Raw genomic sequence first — 23,165 nt, 5'->3', positions numbered from 1 at the left:
CTATGTATTTATGTTGGAACTAGTTTGTTTATAATAATCATTTGACAATAGATCATGGAAGCTTACTATGCATTAACATATGGCAGCAGACTCAAGGGCATAGTTGACGTAGTGGAGAACACACCTAGAATATGTATAAAACCTTGTATTGAATCCCTGGCATGACAATCACTCCCCAACCAGCACTGTTGGTTCCAAAGCATGCTAGCATGACCCTGGAGCCTCTCATGACCTCAGAATCAACCAGGAAACCAGCAGGTTAACACTGTCTAAGTCAAGTATTTCCAGGAGTATTCCTAATCATTTACTTTGGCAGCACAGTGAATGACCACCCCCCCACCGAACTCATGCCCCCACAACCACAGCATGGCTATTTGTGACCCCTATAAAAACTGTAGCACTATAACAATGTCATCCCATTGTTCATCGATTTGCTCTAGCGTGCACTAGTAATGTCTCCATTGTGAGACTTGTTGTTACTGTTTTTGGCATATCAAATATGCCACAGGTAGCATGCCAGACTCTGCCATGCGGGCAGGATACTCTTGGTAGCTTGCTGGGCTCTCCAAGAAATGGATGGAGGAATCAAACCTGGGTCAACCACATGCAAGGCAAACGCCTTACTCCCTGTGCCATTGCTCCAATCCTATAAAAACTAAAGTAATAAAATATGATAGAAAAAACTGAGTTTAGCAAAGAGAACAAGATGACAACTGAGAAAATGGCATGACGAGTAAAGTGTTGTACTATAGAATTGTTTCTGAATTTTAATGTCTGAAATTTTTCAAAATGAAGCAAAATAGTAAATTATAGGGCTAAGGTGATAGCACAGTGGGTAGGGCACTTGCCTGGCCTATGAACAATCCTGGTTATATCATCTGGCATCACATATGATCCCATTAACCTGTCAAGTGTGATTTACTGAGTGTAGAGTCAGGAGTAAGCCCTGAGCACAGCCAGGTAAATTATATAATCTTTTTGTTTGTTTGTTTTTTGGGTCACACCCAGCAATGCATAGGGGTTACTCCTGGCTCTGCACTCAGGAATTACTCCTGGCGGTGCTTGGGGGACCATATGGGATGCTGGGAATTGAACCCAGGTTGGCCACTTGCAAGGCTAAGTGCCCTGCTCACTGTGCTATCACTCTAGGCCCTACATAATAGTTTTGAATGCATACTCTAAGCTTTAAATATACAGAGAGTTAATTTTTCTTAACGCTTTGAAAGGAATTTAAGAAGGCATGAACTTTCATCAAGCACAGGTGCTACTTCCAACCGTATTGCTGAGGATTGTCAGATCACAACACAGAGTCTGAAACATCTCTGGAAGTAGAAGCCAGGAACAACACTATAGACTCCAAGTTGCCACTCTTTGTAACATCTCTTTTGTGTCAAGATGAACCTGCCCAAATTGAAGACAAGTATCTTCATGCTGGGAAAGATGAACTACAGCAACTTGCACATATCCGCAGAGAAACAAGTGTGTCATTGCAGTGATTTTTTGTTTTGTTTACAGAACAGTAGGATTTGGCACTCGAAGCAGACACTTGAAACCATGGATGCTTGCCCTTCTTGTTTTGTTGATACTGATAGTGGTGGTAGTGACTATTGGTCTTCTGGCTCACTTCTTGGACTCAGGTAGGTAAAATTATGAAAATCAGCTTTTTTATTTCATTTTTCAAATAAAGCTGTGATTGCACAGATGTTAATTCAATTTATAAATTTTTACTTTTACATGTAAAAGTCCACATTTATAATCTCTTTAACTGATGCACTCATTCGATCAAAAAATGCTCATTATATAAGATCACTTTTCTAGGCAATGAAGATATAGTGGTAAGAAAAGAAGATTGCCTATCTTTTAATAATTGGTTGTTGCTACTTTAGAGTCAGGTTGTCAGGTTTAAAACTTGTGTAACCCTCTAACTAGTGTGAAGCACAGAGAAAGTTACTAAATGTCTCTCTCTGCTTCACTTTCCTCATCTGTTAAATGGACATCATGTCGACATGAGAAATCAAGATGATAAACTGATAGATGTAAAAGTGTTCAAAACAAAGCTTGACACATGGTAGGTGTTCAGTAAATATTCACTGTCACTGTATCACTGTCATCCCATTGCTCATCAATTTGTTCGAGCAGGCACCAGTAATGTCTCCATTGTGAGACTTGTTGTTACTGTTTTTGGCATATCAAATACGCCACAGGTAGCTTGCCAGGCTCTGCCATACGGGCTGGATACTCTTGGTAACTTGCCGGGCTGTTTGAGAGAGATGAAGGGATTGAACACGGGTTGGCTACATGCAAGGCAAATGCCCTACCCACTGTGCTATATCACTCCAGTAAATATTAGATACTATTATTAATGTATGATTTTAATTACTACTTTATTGTAATGTGAAACTAAATTAGAGAGAATCTGAGACATATTCAAGACCATGACTTCACATCAGATGCATTACAGATGGGTCTCCGAGACTAAGATTAAACTTCTTAATTTCCTTTTGTTTTCACCACAGGCCAAAAAATGGAGTATTATCATGGAACCTTTAAAATTTCAAATCTCCAAATTAGTAGTCATTCTATACAAAATAACACATACCAACTGAAGGACTTACGGGAGATGAGTGAAAACTTGGTAAGTCAGATCAAGACTTTTTATAATCATAGGCAGACGAGATTTTGTTTATCATTTCCCTCAATATTTCTTGAAACGTTTTTTTTCAAAATGCCTGCATCAGAATCATCTTACAGATCCCAAGATCCCACTTCAGTCCTGCTAAATCATTGTCTAATGGGAAGGGTAGGTGAAGATGTAAATAAGAGAGTCAGGAAGTAAGACAAATGGGATAAGCCTAAGGACCAAGTATCCTAACCCTCTGTCCCCTAATATTAACCAAATAAAAAATGAAAACAATATTAAGAGTGGGTATTTGAGAGGCCACACACTTTTAAAAAAAGGAGGCCAAATTTTAATATTTTAAATCTTTTGTAAGTATATGGGAAAAAAGGATCATCAAAAATACTGGTTTTGGGGGCTGGATCAATAGCACAGCGGGTAGGGCATTTGCCTTGCACGCGGCCGACCCAGGTTCGATTCCCAGCACCCCATGTGTGCAGAGCCAGGAGTAACCCCTGTGCATCGCCGGGTGTAACCCAAAAAGCAAAAAAAAATACTGGTTTTATCTCACAAATATATTATGAAAAATTAAATGCTCATACCAGTATATAATACTCAAACAAAATCAATATACATAGAATCAGATTACTTCTGCACAACACACTCTGCAATTCTCATGGAGCATATCAAATTAATGACATATAATTGAATAATGTAAGAAACTGAAATTGCGTTTAAAAGGTACTTGATAGTTGAGTTTTAGGCATATGATATTTTGACACCAATCCCGACACCAGTGTCAATTTCCTTCCACCAGTGTTCCCGTATTTCATACCCCCCGCACCACCTGTTGCCTTTAAAAACACATTACAAAGTTCAGTGTTTGCAGCTTAGATCTCATGTTTTCAGTGTTGTTGAGTCTGTGCTTTGGGCAGATAACTGTACCATTCTCCCACATCACCAGCATAGCCAAAGCCCGAGCCCCATTCCCCATGACTTTCCTTTCTCATATTCTTCTTTCTCACCTTGATTTCTTTCTTTCTCTGTCTTTCTCTTCCTTAAACTCTGGAGCCAAGAGTCATCTGGGCATCCTCTCTTTTCTATATTACATTTCTTCATCCAGTTAGTCAATAACACTAACAGTTTTGTTAAAAATAAGATTAGAACTACCCCCCAAATTGGTAAAAATTAATTTAGTCAAATAATAATTTATTCAGGATGTCTGAAATGCTTTACTCAAAAACTAAGTTCAAGTTAACTAATGTACCAACACAGAACAAAGTAGTTTTAAAGGTAATAATGACAAGTGTAATTGATTATTTTAGTCACAACATACTTTTTACCAGAACAGTTCCTTTCTATTTTTAAAAGACTAATGCTTAGTTTTATTACCATCTTATCTTTGATCATACTCAACTGAAACATATTAACAAATATGGAGATAGGGTTTAAAAACTATATTCTTATTTTTCATTGAAGTATGCACATTTTTTGCTATATGGGAGTCTCAGACCACAAGAAATCAATATTAATTAGCATTTGTAGACTAATACACATCCTTCTATTTTTTTTATATTCATGGTACCATAGAAAAAAAGGGCTTGCAATCATTTCTTGAGATAGTACAAAATAATCTGGACACAAATTCCAATACTCCTCTATTACTCTATGATTTATGACTCTACAATATGTACATAATATATTCAGAGTAAAAAAATCACTTAGTTTAAAGGATTCACTAATTTCCAAACCATATGAAATGTTTATAATTGGGGGGTGGGGGGTAGTTGGGCCACACCTGGCCCAGGGTTACTCCTGGTTCTGTGCTCAAAGATTTATCCTTGCAGTGCTTGGAGATCTTATTGGGAGCAGGGTTAGACATAAACAAGATAAATTTCTTAACTTTTGGATTATATTGTTGTCCCAAATGTTAATAATCTATAAAGAAAATTTTAAACCAATTTTATTTTTTAATTAATGTAACTATTGTTACTATTAATTAATACATTCCCTGTCCTGAAGAAAACTAACTGGAATGCAGTAGGAGTTTTAAGAAAATGTGAAAGAAATATAGAAGTATATTTCTCTAACAAAAGCTGTGTTTCAAAGTGTACCTTTCAATTTTAGGAATTCATGCATCTCTGCGGGTGCAAGAACCTCAGAGCCAAGACTAGGATATATTTTTATCATAGTTTCATGCAAGTTTGTTATTATTCCCTAGTTGTCATTATTTATATATCCTAATTTTCATAAAACACTATTCATTGACCTGCCCCTACAGGCAAACATTTTTCATTTCATGAAATTCTTTCAAATATAATCTTCAAGAATATATTATTTTGTTTTGTTTGTACATTCTTTTGTTGTAAGAATTCTCACAACATGTATTATTTGGTTGTAAATCTGTGCCGTAGTCTGACTCCTTTTTCAGAGTTTCACCAACTAAGTAGGCTATAAAACAAGAAAAAATGATTCTTTACAGGTGTGTAAGCTGTTAAACCTGAGATTGGCCAGGCTCTGGCTGAAGACCTCTTTCAGGTTGCAGACTGCAGATGGAGTACTTTCTATGTAGTAGAGACCACTAAAAATATCTCTAAAGAATCTTTAATGAGGCCATTAATTCCATAAATGACTTCATCACTGTCTAACTGGAGATTAGGCTTTCAACATTAATTTTGGGGGAAAACAAATGCTCAATCTATTATATTACTTTTTCTTTATTTTTTCACTAATGTCTATTTTTTTTCAATTGAACCACCATGAGATAAACAGTTAAAAGGCTGTTCATGATCAGGTTTCAGTCATAACATTTCCCAACACTCCTCCCTCTACTAGCGAACAATTCCCACCATTATTGGCCCAGTTTCCCTCCTTCCAACCCACCACCTTGTTGCCTTCTACTTTACATCCCATACAATGTGGTGTTCTACTCCTAGTATATCGAGGTGTAGAGTTTTAGATGTCACATGGCTGCAAATAGGGCTGTGTGCTCCAGGAATTTTAAAATTTTGAATGGGGTAACACAGCTAAAGTTAAATTTTTAACTGGATTATGACTTTGGGGTCTGGAAGCATCTATGAAGCTTGTAGATTTCCTTCAAGATTTATTTATAACCCTCTGGATCATGGTTTATATGGCACCAGAGGTGAAACTGCCAGGCTCCTGGAAGAACAGGAAGACTGAGGGAGGTACCCCATCCCTGACTCCGGGAGATATTGGAGAGTTTGGTCATAAAACCCAAATACTTGAGTTTTTCAACAGATTAATTCCTGGATGAAGCTCATCCCAAGCCTATGGAGTCCAGCCATAGACACGGAGGTTTTTGACTGCCAGGGCTCTGTTTGGGTGGGTAGCACATCTTTTTTGACAATAAATTTTGATTTTTTTGATTGGAAACTCTCCAACTCATTTGCCAACATGGTCTGGCATGAGCCTCAGGCAATCACAAGCTAATGTCTGAGCTCGAAAAGCTGTGCTGAAAAGTGATAAAGGAAGACCTCAGAGAGAGAAGAGCAGCAGTGTTGGCAGATATGGCAGAAGCCGGAAAAAGTATTCACAACACCTGTTTGTCCTTCGCCAACTATAAAACCAAGATGACTGCCCTCTGACATTCTGATGGATCTATCACATCTTCCAGAAGGGCAATGGGAAAGGTTATCCATGACTTCTACTAGGATTTCTTTGATAGCCATGTCCACTTGCCCACATACCAAATTCCGCAGGCTGGATATGTCGTTTGTTCACAGCATTCTCCCTTTCAAAATCTGACAAGCCATTTCATCAGTAAAGACGTGTATAGGACCCAGTCCAGACAAGGTCAGACCTGAACACCTGAAGAATCTGCAGCCAGTACTCATCAATACACTGGCTCAGCTCTTCACATTCTATCTGTCTGAATGCAAGGTTCCATCCCAATGGAAAACCAGCAGGACCATCCTGTTGTACAAGAAGGGAGACATCCACGACATTGGCAACTATCACCCGATCTGCCTGTTGTCCATTGTCTACAAATTATTTACTCAAGTCATCCTGAATAGGATTGGCAGAACACTAGATGAAGAACAACCATGTGAGCAAGCTGGGTTCCGAAAAGGATTCAGCACGATCGACCATATCCACACGGTGACCAAGCTCATTGAGGTTTTGCAAGAGTTCAAGATGCCACTACTATCTGATGTTCATTGCTTTAAAGAAGGCCCTTGATTCTGTTGAGTCTGAAGCAGTTATCGAAGCCCTGGCCAAATAGGGTGTTCAAACTCAATACATCAGGATCCGTCGTGAGCTGTATTGCGGATTCACCACCAGGATTTCACCATTCTACAAAGAAGTGATCATTGGTGTAGAAAGGGGTTCGGCGGAGCGACATCATTTCACTGAAACTCTTCAGTGCCACCTTTGAGAACATCATGTCATGACTGGAATGGGAAGGAATGGAAGTCGTGACTTTGGGCTCTGGAAGCATCTATGAAGCTTGTAGATCTCCTTCAAGATTTATTTATAAGTCTCTGGATCATGGCTTATATAGCACCAGAGGTAGTTTAGACGGTCGAAAACTACACCACCTCTGCTTTGCTGATGACATCTTTCTAATAACACCAATCATTAGCCAAGTGGCACGATTGCTGGCCAACTTCGACTGTGAGTGTGGAAAGGTTGGTCTGCAGCTGAATCTCATGAAGATAATGTTCATGAGAAACAGACTAGTTCCTGATGTTCCATTTTCCCTTAGTGGAACGAACACCTCCAAATGCAGCAGTTATGTGTACCTAGGTCGAGAACTCAAATTGACAAATGACCTGGCACCTGAACTGTGCAGGAAGAAGAGAGTGGTGTGGAATGCCTTCAAGAGCATCGCAGAAGTGGTTAGGAGGACGAAGAACCTCTGCCTCTGGGCACATCTTTTTGACTCCATCATTCTTCCTGCACTAATATATGCCTCAGAGACCTGGGCCCTACGAAAACAACATGATAACACTATTCGGGTCTCTCAAAGAGGAATCAAAAGAGCCATTCTTGAAGCATCATGTTTCACTCAAGTGAGAGAAGGAATCTGGAGTTCCAACTTCCGTCAATGATCAAGAATCAGGGATGCTGTCTAGTTTGCCAAGTCGTCGAAAATTAGATGGGCCAGACACGTAATGCAATTTAGAGATGACCGTTGGACTAGAACTGTTACCAACTGGGTTCCATAGCATGTCAAAAGACCACGTGGCCGCCCACCTAAGAGATGGTCAGACTTCTTTGTCAAGACCCTGAATGAAAGTTTGAGGCCCTTCCTGTTCCTGGAGTGATCAGATGCCATTGTGCTACAATAGCACATGACAGGGACAAATGGAACGTTACTGGTGCCCGTGCAAATAAATTGACGAAAAATGGGATGACAAGTGATACAAGTTATACAAATTTTGATTAAAACAGTAAACTTTCCACAACAAGAAAAAACTTAATTTTAGAATGTATGTGAGTTATAACATTACATGTTATTTTGTGGAAAGCAAGTAATAAAATTTTCCTTTGATAAGTGATCCAAGTCTGCTTGGATCGGGACTGGGCCTCCTCCACCCAGACCCCCATTTTCCAGTAGTTTAGCAGTCACACCCAGAAACTGCTCCTGGGGCCATGTAATCCCATCAATGGCCAAGATCCATAGACTATATAAAACAAAGATCCAGGAAGTGTGTGGCAGCAAAATGGCCGCACGACCTCTTACAGTCTAGCCCACTGCTGTTCCTAAAGCATCACACATGTGTGGTTTCAACATACTTGCTTATATTCTCTGATATACATTCTCTGTCCCTCTCAGAGAGCCTGGCAAGCTACCTAGAGTATCCCGCCCTCATGGCAGAGCCTGGCAAGCTCCCTGTGGCATATTCAATATGACAAATACAGTAAAAATAGCAAGTCTCATTCCCCTGACCCTGAAAGAGCCTCCAATCATTGGGAAAAACAAATAAGGAGAGGCTGCTAAAATCTCAGGGCTGGGTGAATGGAGACATTACTGGTGCCCGCTCGAGCAAATTGATGAACAATGTGATGACAGTACAGTGATACAGTGAAGTGATAGAAGGTGTGACCCCTTCCCATGCATAAGACATGGAAATTCCAAGGATCAGTGAAGTAATAAGGGTGATATTACATTCCAATAGGATCTGTGGCCTCACAGGAGGGTGATCCAAACTTCTCCTTCTCCCAGTGTCCAGACACCCAGTAAAATGTACAATGGAGGTGGCCATCTTTATTCCAGGAAGCAGGTCTCTTCCACAATTGAAACTTCCTGCCACTGCATTCATCTCAGACTCCCAGCCACCAGAATTGGGAATAATGCAACTCTATTGTTTATGTTGCCTATTCTATAGAATATCATTACGAATCTGGTGTTGACTAAGATATGTATATATTTGGATTTAGTTTTAACTGTTAAATCATGTGTTTCCAACTCTATTTTCTTGATTTGTTTTTGTTTTATGGGACACACCTGGCAGTACTCAGGGCTTGCATCTGGCTCTGCACTCTGCTCACTTTTGGTTGAGTTTGGGAGGATATATGGGATGCCAAGGATTGAACCTGGATTGGACATGTCTAGGTAGGCAAATGTCCTACCCACTGTACTATCTCTTTGGAACCAAATCTCCTGTTCTTGTTTCTATTCTCATTTTTCTTTCCTGAATTCACTTGTAGTTGATTCAGTAGTTTTTCCTCTTCCCATTTCTTTCTTCACTCATTTGGCAGCAATGCTAGTTATGTCCATAAAACTTTAGTATCTTTACTAAATACTCTAGACTAGCATGAATGATGTTTCACACTTTAACTCTGAGTAGTTTCTAAGCAACTCTCTTCCTGTTATTGCCTTTCCCTTATTTCTATTGTTTCCATCCTTATTCCAACTATTTAGTTAGCTTTCTGCTTTCTCCTTCCCTCCCTTTTAATGCTTTTTCTTTTGTCATTATGACTATCAGTGTGATGAATATTCCCATAGATAAATATTCATCAATGAGGTGATGGTAGATTTCTAGGAGTAGAATTATAGCATCAAAATGTATAGATATAAAAAAATGTATAGATAATTTAAAAATTTTTGAGGGCCTTGCAAGCTGTAATGGAGGTGTTCTGGAGCCATCGCTGGTAATACTCATGAACTAGGCAGATGGTTCAATGCTGGACGGCTCAACAGTGATTCAGTGTTGATAGGGCCTGGCAATGCTGGGATTGTCAGAGCTACTCTGGTGGCACTTGGAGAATATCAGAGCCATACTCACTGGCTTCTGGGGTGAGGAATCAGCATAGGGAATTTGGGCAGAAAAGGTATGTAGCACTGACCACTGAGCTATATTTTCCATCCCTCTTAAAGATATTTTTGAGGGAGAGAAAGCTTTTCAAAAGGTATTCATGAGTCCTGGGGCCCCCTCCCTACAATTCTTGGTCAGCTGGGCTGGCAGTTCGAGGAGAGGGCTGTAGGATGCAGTGCTGTCCAAGTTCTGCCGTGCCACGGATTAACTGAGTCACTGTTGAGCTACTCAGGATATTTAGGGCCACAATATCTGAGAAAAATTCCTTAATCCATGTGCTATCTCTCTGGATCCCATTTTGTTTTACTTTTTATGTATTTTAAAAAAAAATTTATTTGATTCACTGTGAGATTAAAAACTCTTACAAAGCTGTTCATGATTAGGTTTCAGTCATACAACCATCCCTCCACCAGTATACATTTCCCAGCACTAGTGTTCTCAGTTTCCCTCCCAACACCCCCTTCCAGCCTGCCTCTATGGTAGGCACTTCTCTCTCTCTTTTTCTCTTTCTCCATTTTGGGGCATTGTGGTTTGTTATACTGAAAAAAATGCAGATAGTGCATATCCTTTTACCTACTTTTAACACTCAGTTCTTGTCCATCGTGACCATTTCCAACTATTAATGTCATACTGATCCCTTCTCTATCTTACCTACCCTCCATGCTACACACACTTAACCAGTCCTCCTAGCCCATGTTTTCCCTACCCTTGGATATTAGTCTTCTATTATATATTTTATTATATACCACAAATGAATGCATTCATTCTAACTCTCCCTCCTTCTGACTCATTTCATTCAGCACAATACTCTCCGTGTCCATCCACTAATAGCCAAATTTCGTGACTTCATTTTTCCTAACAGCTGCATATTATTCCATTGTCTAGATGTACCATAGTTTCTTTACCCATTTGTCTATTCTCAGGCACTCAGCTTGTTTTCAGATTCTGGCTATTGTGAATAGAGTTACAATTAATATAGGACTGCAGATGGCATTTCTGCTGTGTGTTTTCCCAGAAGTATTATAACTGGGTCAAATGGGAGCTCAATTTCTATTTTTTTGAGGAATGTCCACACTGTTTTCCAAAAAGGCTGAACCAGTCGTCATTCCCACACAAAATGAAGGAGAGTCCCTTTCTTCCCACATCTGCTCTAACACTGGTTGTTCTTGTTCTTTTGGATGTGTGCCAGTCTCTGTGGTGTGATATGATATCTCATTGTTATTTTGATTTGCATCTCCCTGATGATTAGCAATGTAGAGCAATTTTTCTTTTACTCATTTATATTTCTTTTGTGTCTTTTGGTCATTTATATTTCTTCTTTGAGTTAGTTTCTGTTTGTTTATTCTCACCATTTTTTGATGGGGATGTCCAGTGGAACTGAGTCGAATATCCTGTCATTGATCCTTAAATATATCATCAGCAATCTTTGAAAAAAAGAGCAAGAAATATAAAGTGGAGCAAGATAGCCTCTTCAACAAGTGGTGCTGGGAAAACTGGGCGGCTAGATACAAAATAATGAATTCGGACTTCTTTCTAATGCCAGACACAAAAGCAGTCAGATCAAAATGAATTTAAGACCTTAATATGAGACCTGATTTTGTAAGGTACATGGAGGAAAATGTGGGCAGAACTCTCCATGACACTGAAACTAAAGGCATCTTCAAAGATGAAACGCACTGACCAAGCAAGTGGAAGCAAAGATAAATGAATAGGACTAAATGAAACTAAGAAGCTTCTGCACCTCAAAAGAAACAGTAACCAAGATACAAAGACAGCGCACAGATTGGGAAAAATTATTAATCCAGTACCCATTTAATAAAGGGTGAATATCCAGGATCTATAAGGCACTGGCATAATTTTATAAGAAGAAAGCATAAAATCTATTTTTAAAGATATATTTGCATTTCCAAGTGGTATCTAACTTCATTAGTATTGATTTCTCTTATGATTCATAATGCATTCCAACTACACTTTACCTCTTATCTATTATATCAAAATTTTTCAGCTAAATCCTGTTAGCATTCCCTTCTGAACCTATGCAAGTTCTGGTGAAAGAAGAATTACTGGATCATTAGGTGATCATACCCTTAATTTGACTAATTAGTGTTTGATTGCTCTTTTCAGTATGGATGAATCAGTATGTTCTCTCATTTATAGTGCTTAGGTCCTCATGTATTTGCCAAAACTTTGTATCAGTTGACTTTCTAATTTATGTCAGTCTAATAGACATTATGGTATATCGTATTAGTGACTTAGTATGGAATTTTCTCTTTGTTAAAGGTTTATGCATCATTGCATATATACTTGTTAGACTTTTGGGCTTTTGCCCAAAATCTAACTGCTTGCACAGAACCTCTCTATCTCCTCCTGTGTTGCACATAACACATTCTATCTCCTCAAACTGCTTTCAAATCTCTTTGGACAAATGCAACTAGCACACTTGAGACTGAGCAGCGTAACATAAAATAATTAATAAATAAATCATGTATAAAAGACAATAAGTACAGAAGAACTTCAAGGAAAAGGAAGCTAGAAGGAGGTTTCTATGGTCAGAAAAGGCCACGTATTATTTTAGCCTTGTTGAAACAAGACAAGTAAGCTTTTGTCTCCACTCCCCTCACCAAAATACCTTTAGAAGAATTACAGGAAAGGTTCATGCCTCATCCTGAGCCACTCCTATTTATTGTTGCTAAATCCCAATGAATAAAGCCATCTTTTTCTCTCTGCCCTCTATGGGTGTTAATTAGATAGCCAACAAGAAGTTGCAGGTCCTGTTCTTCCTCATGATTTGGGATTTGCTGATTTGAATGCAAACGGAGATTAAAAAGTAAAATGAGCTCATGCTCAGATACTGCTAAATATCCTCCCATTTCCCTGCTACAGTCGTTAGCATAGACATGGCTTATCTTTCATATTTTATTTCAGATAAGTCTCCCCAACCAAAGATAATAAGTAATGACACTCCAAATAGGTAGATCACATTATCAACATCATCATTATCTTGCAATGGCTCATTAAAGGAGTTCTTCATTTAGACATTTTAGAAAGTGTATGAAATATTTTTAATTATAGGATTATCACAAATATGAAAGTTATAAACTAATAGCACCAAGCAATGGTGTTATACATAGTTTACATGTATTGAAAGCTAAGTACTATACTAAGCTTCTTCTGTGTGTTATTTTAGTTAATTCTAGAAAGCAAATTTATGAGAAAAGTACAATTAAAATAATTTTATAGGTGAGAGAACTCAAGTACAAAAATATTCAAGATATACTCAAGCTGAAAGTACTCCAGATCATCTATTTTACATGATTTAGTAAGAATTTAATATTTTCTAGTCTTCATAAAATTCTGAGTAAGAATGCATCTACTTGACTTATTTTGATATAACTTTACTTTCCATCTACCATCCCGCAATTGCAACAATAAATCAAATGATTATTCCTAGAATGTTATTCTTTCTCTTAAGCCTTCAATATGAGCCAGAAAATACCATCTGCATTAATATTAGCAACAGCTGGGAATTTTTTAGTTTTTTTTTAAAAAAAAGGAATGAAAAGAAAAAAGAAAAGGAACCATGTCTGAGAGAGTCCTAATTTTTATCTCATGCCAGGAACACCAGATATAACTAAAACCTAAGATTATTCTAGAAAATACTTTTATGACTATACATCTAAAAGAATAAAAAACTTGGGAAACAAATTGAATGCCAGGAGGTAAGTTTTGTTAAGGAACAACCACTAAAAGATTTGCGGCTGCATGGAAAAAAAATTGATTTTTGCTCTTTTATCTTTTTTTAGCTCTGAGAAAAAAGTAAGAAATTCAATATTCAAAGGGTAGAAAAATTAAATGTAGAGTGTGGTTTAGTTCTTACTCAATGCCTGAGATAAAGACTAGGCATAATTAAAATCCAAATACATATATCATAATCTCTATCTGCAATATGCTTACTTGAATTCAAAAATAAAATGCTAACTGTTGCATATTTCTTGTAAGGTTTGCTGTATATTACTGCAGTGAAAAGATTATTTTCTACAATTTATAGATAAGAACACTAAATATCTGAAGTTAATCTCTACACCTAACAAATGATGGAGAATTGAAGCCATATAGATAATTCAGACATATGAACATTCCATTAAATTGTGTTACTTGTCACAAGCTCAAATAATATTAGATTTCACGTGAATATAAATTTTTAAATTTAATTTTAATGAATTAAATTAAAATTATAAATTCCATATGCTATGCTAGGTCATTTTTATTTGGGAAAAACATTTTACTTGTATAAAGATATCTTTGTCTTCTTCCAAAAATGCCATTATTATTGTGTAAAATCTTATAAATGACTCTGACAGCATGGTTATTTTACCAATATTATTTATTTTGGTCTATTAACATTACATAGCACAGCGGGTAGGGCGTTTGCCTTGCACGCGGCCGACCCGGGTTGGATTCCTCTTTCCCTCTCCAGAGCCCAGCAAGCTACCAAGAGTATCTGCCTACACGGCAGAGCCTGGCAAGCTACCCATGGCATATTCGATATGCCAAAAACAGTAACAAGTCTCACAATGGAGACGTTACTGGTGCCCGCTCCAGCAAATCGATGAACAAGGGGACGACAGTGCTATGACAGTGTTAACATTGATATCTCTTGCTCTCAATATTTGATGCAATAATTTTTTGGCTATAGTTGATTGAAAGTAACTAAAATTCATAGAAAACAAGTCCACAAAGGAATGCTAAGTGTGGAAATTCCTTGTCTCATTTATAATCTTAAAAGTCCCTTAACCTATTTACTGTTTAATATTATCTTTCCTGTGGCTTTGTTATATATTAATTATATATTTTGAGATTTGTTCCTTATATTTATTGGTCCTCCAATATGCTGCTCATTTTTCATCATAAAAGGAACTTTAATTTGTAACTTGCTTTTGCTGTGTACATTCAGAGGATCATAGGATTTTTTAGCTCTCGTTAATTATATATGCATTATATGTATTGGTCTATACATATTCAATCATCTCGGATCCTGGGGATAAATCTTACTCGATCATGTAACTCTTACTCTGTCCTTTTAATGTTCTATTGAATCTTTTTCTATTATTTTATGGGTAATTTTTGCATCTCTATTGATCAGGAATATTCATTTGCAGTTTTATTGTGGTATCTTGGCTGGCTTTTATATAAAAGGTAATATGGTTTTTTTTTGGTTTGATATATAGCATATTTTCAGTTCATAAGAATAAGTTTTGAATATGAAATTTTTGGTGTCTGAGAGCAATTTCTTAGAATTAGTTTTTTATTTGGATTTTCTATATCAGTCTCACCTACTGCTGGAGAAAAATCTCAGTGGGCTGAGCACATGGTTTTATTGATCTACCAGTACTTCGAGCTTTGCAAAAACAAAAAACAAACAAAAATTAATAAGGATAGTGATATAGACATAAAATGAATTTTTGGTGCCTCACTTCAATATTTTGGAATAATTTGAGAAACATTGGACTTAAATATTACTTAAGTGGTAAATTTTATCAATAAATGATCTTGTCCTGGGTTTTTCTATATAGGGAGATATTTCTATTACTTCTTACTCATTATTGATTAGGTTGGATTTTCTATTATATTTTGGATTTGAGTGGTTATATGTTTCCAGAAATTTACCCTAGGCTATTCAATTTGTTCATCCATAATTGTTCCTATTAATTTCTTATTATCCTCTGTATTCCTGTAGTATTAGTTGTCATGCTTCATCTTCCATTTATGACTTTCACTTGAGTTTTATTATTTTTCTTAGTCTAGTTAAAGATTTATTAGCTTCATTTATGTTTTCATTTTTTTTATAAAAACCTTAGTTTTCATGACATTTTCTTTTCTTATTTTGTTTTTCCTCTATTTTATTTATTTTCTGGTCTTTGTTACTACATTCATTCTGCTAACAACTGTGGACTTCATTTTCCCTAAACCTAGGAGATGTAGAATTGAATTGCTCTTTAAAATTTTTTTATATATTACTGTGAGTATTCTTGTTAGAATTGTCCTATAGCATCCCATAGGTTTTGATATGTTACATTTTATTTACATTTGTCTTGAGATATATTTGAATTTTTCTTTTTCTCTTTGATAGTTTGGTTTTTCAGGGGTATATTACTTAATATCCACATAGCTGTACATTTTCCAGTTTTTTTCCAATTACTGATTTCCAGTTTCATACTATTGAATTCAGTAAAGATACATGGTATGATTTTAGTCTTCCCAGATATTTACTAAGACTTGTGGCTAGAGAGATAGTATAGCAGGTAAGGTGTATGCTCCCTAAATAGACAAAGAATTGAGCCTAAAATTGGAAGAGTTTCACGGAGGAATTTTGTGAAAATAAAATAACTTGATTTCCTGAAGGCGAGAAGCCTCAAAATTCTATGCATATCATTCAGTGCTCAGACTGGCTATGTTCCAATTGTTTAAAAATAATGATCTCTACTAACTTCTCAGGCTGGAGCGATAGCACAGCGCTTGGGTATTCACGCAGCCGACCGAGTTCGATTCCTTCGCCCCTCTTGGAGAGCCCGGCCAGCTACCAAGAGTATTGAGCCCATGCGGCAGAGCCTGGCAAGCTACTCGTGCATATTGGATATGCCAAAAACAGTAACAATTAATCTCTCAATGAGAGATGTTACTGGTGCCCGCTCGAACAAATCGATGAGCAACGGGATATATATACATGTATATATATATATATATACATATATATATACTAACTTCTCAAGTCTTTCCCCAAAATTTCAGTTTTAAATAGATACCATAACAATTTCACTTGAGGATTATAATAATGTGTTAAAATCATGGTCTTTATTATTTTTAAACAAACATACTGCCTTTAGAACAAGATGTAATTTCTAAATTCCTCATTGAAGTCCAATACAGCAGAGCTTAGAAAGTTAGATGTGGGGCTAGAGAGACAGTACAATGGGTAGTATGTTTGCCCTGCAAACAGGTTACCCCAGCACCCCAAATGTTTCCCTGAGCCCTGCCAGAAGTGATCCCTGAGCTCAGGTAAGCCCTGAGCATAGTTTGGTGTCACCTCCTATGCTACAGAGAGAGAGAGAGAGAGAGAGAGAGAGAGAGAGAGAGAGAGAGAGAGAGAAGAAAAGAAAACCACAGGAAAGAAAACAAAAGGGAAGGAAAGAAAAGAGCAAAGTTCTATGTGTGCTAACTGAGGTCAGCACAGTGAGCTCACGAACAGACTCTGAACCTGGGCAACCCTGTTCTGAATTCTGGTTCTGTGTCACCTTGGGCAAGTAACTTCCTCATCTTATAACACCTATGAGTCACCTCATAGAGGGTTGATGTGAATCACAAATGAGTTCAAAAATAGGCATTTGTGCTTGACACACAAGTGACAGGAAACAGTGATTAAAACTATTCCTACTAGTATTAACTATTGCAGTTTCACAGCAGAGTTTTCCACAAGGAATCAAGTTATCTGAAAATGCTGGAAAATTTCTTCTCCAGAAACACTGACCTAAAGTTCATCAGAAACTCTTGAAAAACCTTTCTAAGAAATGTGAGCCTTTTGCCAAACACATTATCACTTTTCTTGACCCAATAAAAATATGAGACTGGAGAGAGAGAATTAGGTTTAAGGCACATTCCTCCCCTGGGGTGATCTGGGATTCGGTGGTCGCCTGAGCTTAGCAAAGCAGCCCTGCAGAGCTGACAGTGTGACCCTGGTGACATCCAGCACTGCGCAGCCAAGCAGCACTGCAGGACGCAAGCAGCGCTGCATGCTCAGTCCCAGCATTGAACCACCAGCCAGTTAGCAAAGAATGCCCAAGGATTCTTGGGGGTCCCAAGGACCACTGGGGAGGCCCCTTCAAACATATGCTGCATATTTACATGTTTTAGATGATGAAAAATGCCTCACTATCCTCAGCCAACTGGGTTGCAGTTTAGTAGAATAGACAAAATATTTGTATAAAACTGCATTAAGGAACAGAGATATAAGAGATATAAGAAAACTTAAGATAGGAGGAAAGATTAGTTTGGGGTTCAAAAAGCAATCTTTAAATATAGTATTATCTACTTAGAAATGATTGCTCTGGACAAGAACTGAGTGTTGAAAGTAGATAAAGTGGATATACATATAGTATCTGCATTGAAAGCCAGAATGCCCAAAAGGAGAAAGAGAGAGAGAGAGAGAGAGAGAGACAGACAGACAGAGAGACAGACAGACAGACAGAGACAGAGAGAGACACAGAGAAAGAGAGAAGAAAAGTGCCTTTCATAGAGGCAGGCAGGAGGGTTCGGGGAGGTGAGAGGAACTGGGAACACTGGTGGTGGGAAATGTACACTAGTGAAGGAACAGTGTTGGAATATTATATGACTGAAACCCAATCATGAATAACTTTGTACCTGTGTATTTCATTGATTCAATAAAATATAAGTAAATAAGTAAATAAATAAATGTAGTATTAACTGAAAAAGACCTTGAAGAAAAGTTGAGGTTCTGAAATGCAGAGTGAGCAGAATAAAAGAAGGTACCAAAAAAAAAATAGTCTGAAAAGGGCAAGTTGTTGTCAAACAAGAGTTAAGCTTTCAAATAGCAAGATTAAGTCAAAAGGGTTGAATATTGGATCAGTGAAAGTGAAGGCCTTAGATGTGTGACTTTGTGACCAAAAGTCCAAATGAAGTCTGTTTTATTCTCTAGTTTTACTTTACTTTGATACCAGATCTTATGTTAAAAAAGGAACTTCAAATTAGTCTTATTTAAGGCTGCAGATGTAGTTTTTAATTTTTGTGTAATTTATTTAAATTTATGGAAATGCTCTCATCTTGCTATCTTGAAACAATGTGAAAATTTCACATTGATTATGTGAAAGTGAGTCACCTTATTGGGTTGATATTTTTTCATTTTATTTATCTTTTAATACTTTTTTTTAAAGGCACCTTGGTTTACAACTGTGTTCATGCCAGACTCTCAGCCATACAATATTCTAACATCAATCCCACAACCATTATAAAGTTCCTTCCCTTCCACCCAGCCTGCCTCTTTAACAGGCACACTTGTAAAATGAATTATTATAGTTTGGGTCTCCTGCTCCATCTTAGTGGTTGAGATATATACATATGCCATATACTCATATACATATGAGTAATTCTTCAATATGCCACACCTCTACACCATTGATATGTCCGAGGACCCTCGCATTTATTCTATTTCTTTGCATCTGTCTCTTTTTCCTTCCAACTTTATTTCTCTCCATCCTTAGCCTTTTTATTACTGTTATCTAGAGCCAAGAGCTTGCTCCACAAAGGTACCTTGCATTCTCTTACCTTGATTTTTATTTTTAAATTTAAATTTATTTTTATTAACTTATTTTATACTTTATCATTTTTATTATAAAAACTGAGATATGAATATTTAAATATTATTAATGACATTTCTCATGCATGCATCATTCTCATCCCATACCCCTTGTTACAGTGCCTGCCTCCCTCTATTATTTTTCTATATAAATTCAGTTCTATAAACAAAATCCCCACTTCCAATGACTTTGGCCATGTACAGTTTCTTATGTATATTTCTAAACAGCATAGGAAAGAACATTTTTAAAAATTTATTATGAGATGGTGACACCTAGATACATATAGTTGAATAAAACTTTTTGAAATTCTAAAAAATTCTATATCAATAAGTTTATTAAATAGTTTTTTCAAATATTTTGTTTTATTATCTTTTATAGGTATATAATATTTGAAATTAATAATATGAGTAATTCTTCAACTTTAAAAATTAATACTTTTTAAAATTAATATGAAATAAATAAATCCTAAAAGTATAAAATTTGGTAAATGAAGATAGAAAAAGTAAGCTAGATTCAAGGGGAAGTTTATGTAGGCCTCAAAGGTATTATAGCATATTTGATTCTAAAAAAGTAACATTGGCTTTATGTTATAAAATATTATAGTATAGATAGTGCTTGAGTATCTGCATTAATAAGTAATAGATTATAATAAAAATTTCTATGGTTGTAATAAAATCACCTGAAATAGACATAGTGCTAATTCAGTTTAAAGGAGGCATCAATTCATTATTGGAAAAGTATAAAATCACTTGGCAAGCTAGGACTAAACAGATCTTTCCTAATCTAGTAGAGGGTAATTGATGATCTTTAATGAGTGAATGTCATACTCAGTGGAAAAATGCTGAGAACTTTGCTTTACTGCTTCTTGTAACACTGGTTTCAAATTCCCTAAACTGTTGCCTGTCTATGAAACTCTGTATAGTTCTTTCAGATCTGAATGATAATCTAGCTGGGTAGAGTACTCTTGGTGAGTTGTTCATTTCATTGATTGGTTTGTTTTGTTTTTACTGTATCTCGCCATTTTCTTCTGGCTCATAAGATACCATTTTATACATCTGCTATGAATGGTATGGGCTTTCATTTGTATGTTTGATACTTTTTGATCATACTGCTTTCACTATTTTGTATCTGTCTTTGGCATTTGTAATTCTGTATTAAAATGTGTCTTGAGATTTTCTGCTCAGTTCTGTTTTTGCTGAGAACCTCCAGGCCTCTTAGATATCAGTGCCTCCACTCCTCAACATTAGGAAACTCTCTTGACCTAACCCATAGTTCTCTGATGAGCCATTCATGTCCTTTCAGAACTTTTTTTTTCGAGTTTATGTAGTATTCTAGAGGTTTCCTGCATCTTACCTTGCAGTGTCTCAATCTTTTCCACAGCTACTATTATTCTGTTGCTCAGTCTATTACATTTTTTATATCATCTACTATAGTCTTCATTTCTGAAACTTGTGATTATAGTTTTCTCATTTTTGCTCTCATAATTTCTTATACTTTACTGACTACCTGTGCCAGCATTTCTTTGAGATCATTAAAGACTGTCAATTCAGTGTGACTAAAGTTATTATCTGAGAGTTTACAGAATTGGTTGGTACTAGTAGAGCTTTCCATGCTATTACTTCTTCTCACTGAGCTTGGTGTGCTTCTACTTGCCTTCTGTGTTTGCTGTGTTCCTTCCTGCTGTGCGGAAGATGAATCACTGTAGTTAGCTCCCCTGGAACTCTGAGGGATTCGGCTGTGTGCTGTTCTTCTCTCTCTACCTGTCTTCACCCAGTGATAGAAAGTATAAGTGTGAACTGTGTGAGGTGTAATGAGTAGAGCTATCGGTTCAGAAGATTGGAGTTGAGGCTGTGAAATGGCAGAGGGTAGTTATGGAGGCAGCCAGAACCCAGATGGAAGGGAGGGGAATCCAATTCTGGTTCCAAAAGAGCCCCAGGATGTCAGTCAAAAGGAACAAGAGAAGGTCAGGAGATGTGGAGGCAAGCCACCTCTTAACATGATTTTTGTTTGTTTGTTTATTTGTTTTTGTTTGGGGGGCGTGTGCAAGGCAAGCACCTTACCAGCCATACTATCTCTCCAACTTCTCTTAAGGTTATTTTTAAGTGTCTCTTAAGCCATACTTTCTGTGATGCTCATTATAATTTGTAGAAAGCTGCTGGACATGAGTTATTTTTTCACAGCACATAATTTGGTTCCTTCAGTTCTTAGGAGCTCTCCTACTATGAAATTAGAAACCCTTGCCTTTTTGTTCCACTGGTAATCTTTGGTGGCAACTGTATGGAAAGTATGCTTGCTCAACCTTGAAACACCCTATATGTGAATACAGACTACTGACGAGGAGTCAGCTAGGAAGCATATGACAGTGAAAGGCAGGGGACGTGTGTTAACAGAGTTAGTTGAGAATGTGAACTGAATGGTTGGGCGGGTCTGTTTGTTTGAATTTGACAGCCTCTCCCTAACTCTTTCATTAAACACCCAACTAACCTTCAATTGCCCTCTTAGAACTTAATCTCAGTACAGTTCCCAGCAATTCAGAATAATCATACATAAAGATGTACTACCTTGAACTGGGGGTTCTTCAAGTAGGATTCACCCTGGGGATGCAAGGATGGTTTAACATTTGGAAATCAATCAACATAATTGATTTGATTATTTCAAAATTTGATTATTTCAAATAATCAACAAAAGAAAAGATAAAAAACCACATGATCATATCAATAGATGCAGAGAAAGCATTTGACAAGATCCAGCACCTGTTTATGATGAAAATTCTCACCAAAATGGGTTTTAAAGGAACCTTCCTCAAAATAGTCAAAGCTATCTACCATAAATCTAAATCGCAAGCATTATCCTCAATGGGAAAAAAATAAAGGCCTTCCCACTAAGATCAGGGACAAGACAAATTTGCCCACTCTCACCACTTCTGTTCAACATAGTACTGGAAGTACTTACAATAGTGGTTAGCCAAGAAAAAGATAGGAAAGGAAGAAATCAAGCTCTCACTATTCACTAATGATATGATAATATATCTAGAGAACCTTAAATCTTCTACCAAGAAACTCCTAGAAACAATAGACTTGTACAGTAAAGTTGCAGGCTATAAAATCAATACCCAAACGTCCATAGCTTTCCTATATGCAAATATGAGACAGAGGAAAGTGACATGAAAAAAGCAATCCTGTTCACAATCGTGCCACAGAAAATCAAGTACCTCGGAATCAGCTTAACTAAGGAGGTAAAAGGCCTATAGAAAAAAATCTACAAAACGCTATTCCAAGAAATAAAAGAGGTCACGAGGAAATGGAAACATATCCCCTGCTCATGGATTGGGAGAATTAACATTGTCAAAATGGCAGTACTCCTCAAAGCATTATACAGATTCAATGTGATCCCTTTAAGGATACCCATGATGTTCTTCAAAGAAATAGATCAAACATTCCTGAAATTCATATGGAACAACAACCCCCCACGAATAGCTAAAGCAATTCTTGGGAAAAAGAAGATGGGTGGCATCACTCTCCCCAACTTCAAATTCTACTACAAAGCAGTAACAGTTAAAACAGCATGGTACTGGAACAAAGGCAGAGCTGCAGACCAATGGAACAGGGTGGAATATCCTTACACACAACTCATATGTGTGAATATCTAATCTTTAACAAGGGAGAAAAAAAAAGTGAAGTGGAGCAAGGAAAGCCTCTTTAACAAATGGTGCTGGCATAACTGGACAACCACATGCAAAAACAAAAAACGGGTTTAGACCTTGACCTAATACCATGCACAAAAATTAGATCCAAATGGATTAAAGACCTCAACATCAGACCAGACTCCATTAGGTACATTGAAGACAAGGTCGGCAAAGCTGCCACTGACCAACCAAGTGGAAACAGATAAACA

General features: G+C 37.0%; 1 protein-coding gene across 1 annotated transcript in view; it reads left to right on the top strand.

Moving 5' to 3' along the window:
• The first annotated feature begins 209 nt into the window (after window positions 1–209).
• TMPRSS11A (transmembrane serine protease 11A) overlaps window positions 210–23,165 on the top strand; it is a 56,296-nt gene continuing 33,340 nt past the window's right edge. The window contains exons 1-3 of the mRNA XM_055140001.1: window positions 210–258; window positions 1,494–1,637; window positions 2,517–2,635. Coding sequence (XP_054995976.1) covers window positions 210–258; window positions 1,494–1,637; window positions 2,517–2,635 — 312 coding nt within the window. The remainder of the gene's footprint in view (window positions 259–1,493; window positions 1,638–2,516; window positions 2,636–23,165) is intronic.

Source organism: Sorex araneus, chromosome 5, assembly GCF_027595985.1.
Source record: "Sorex araneus isolate mSorAra2 chromosome 5, mSorAra2.pri, whole genome shotgun sequence".
In the NCBI taxonomy this organism is placed as follows: domain Eukaryota; kingdom Metazoa; phylum Chordata; class Mammalia; order Eulipotyphla; family Soricidae; genus Sorex; species Sorex araneus.
The sequence above is the reverse complement of the archived record's forward strand: the minus strand, read 5'-3'. Positions and strand labels throughout refer to the sequence as shown.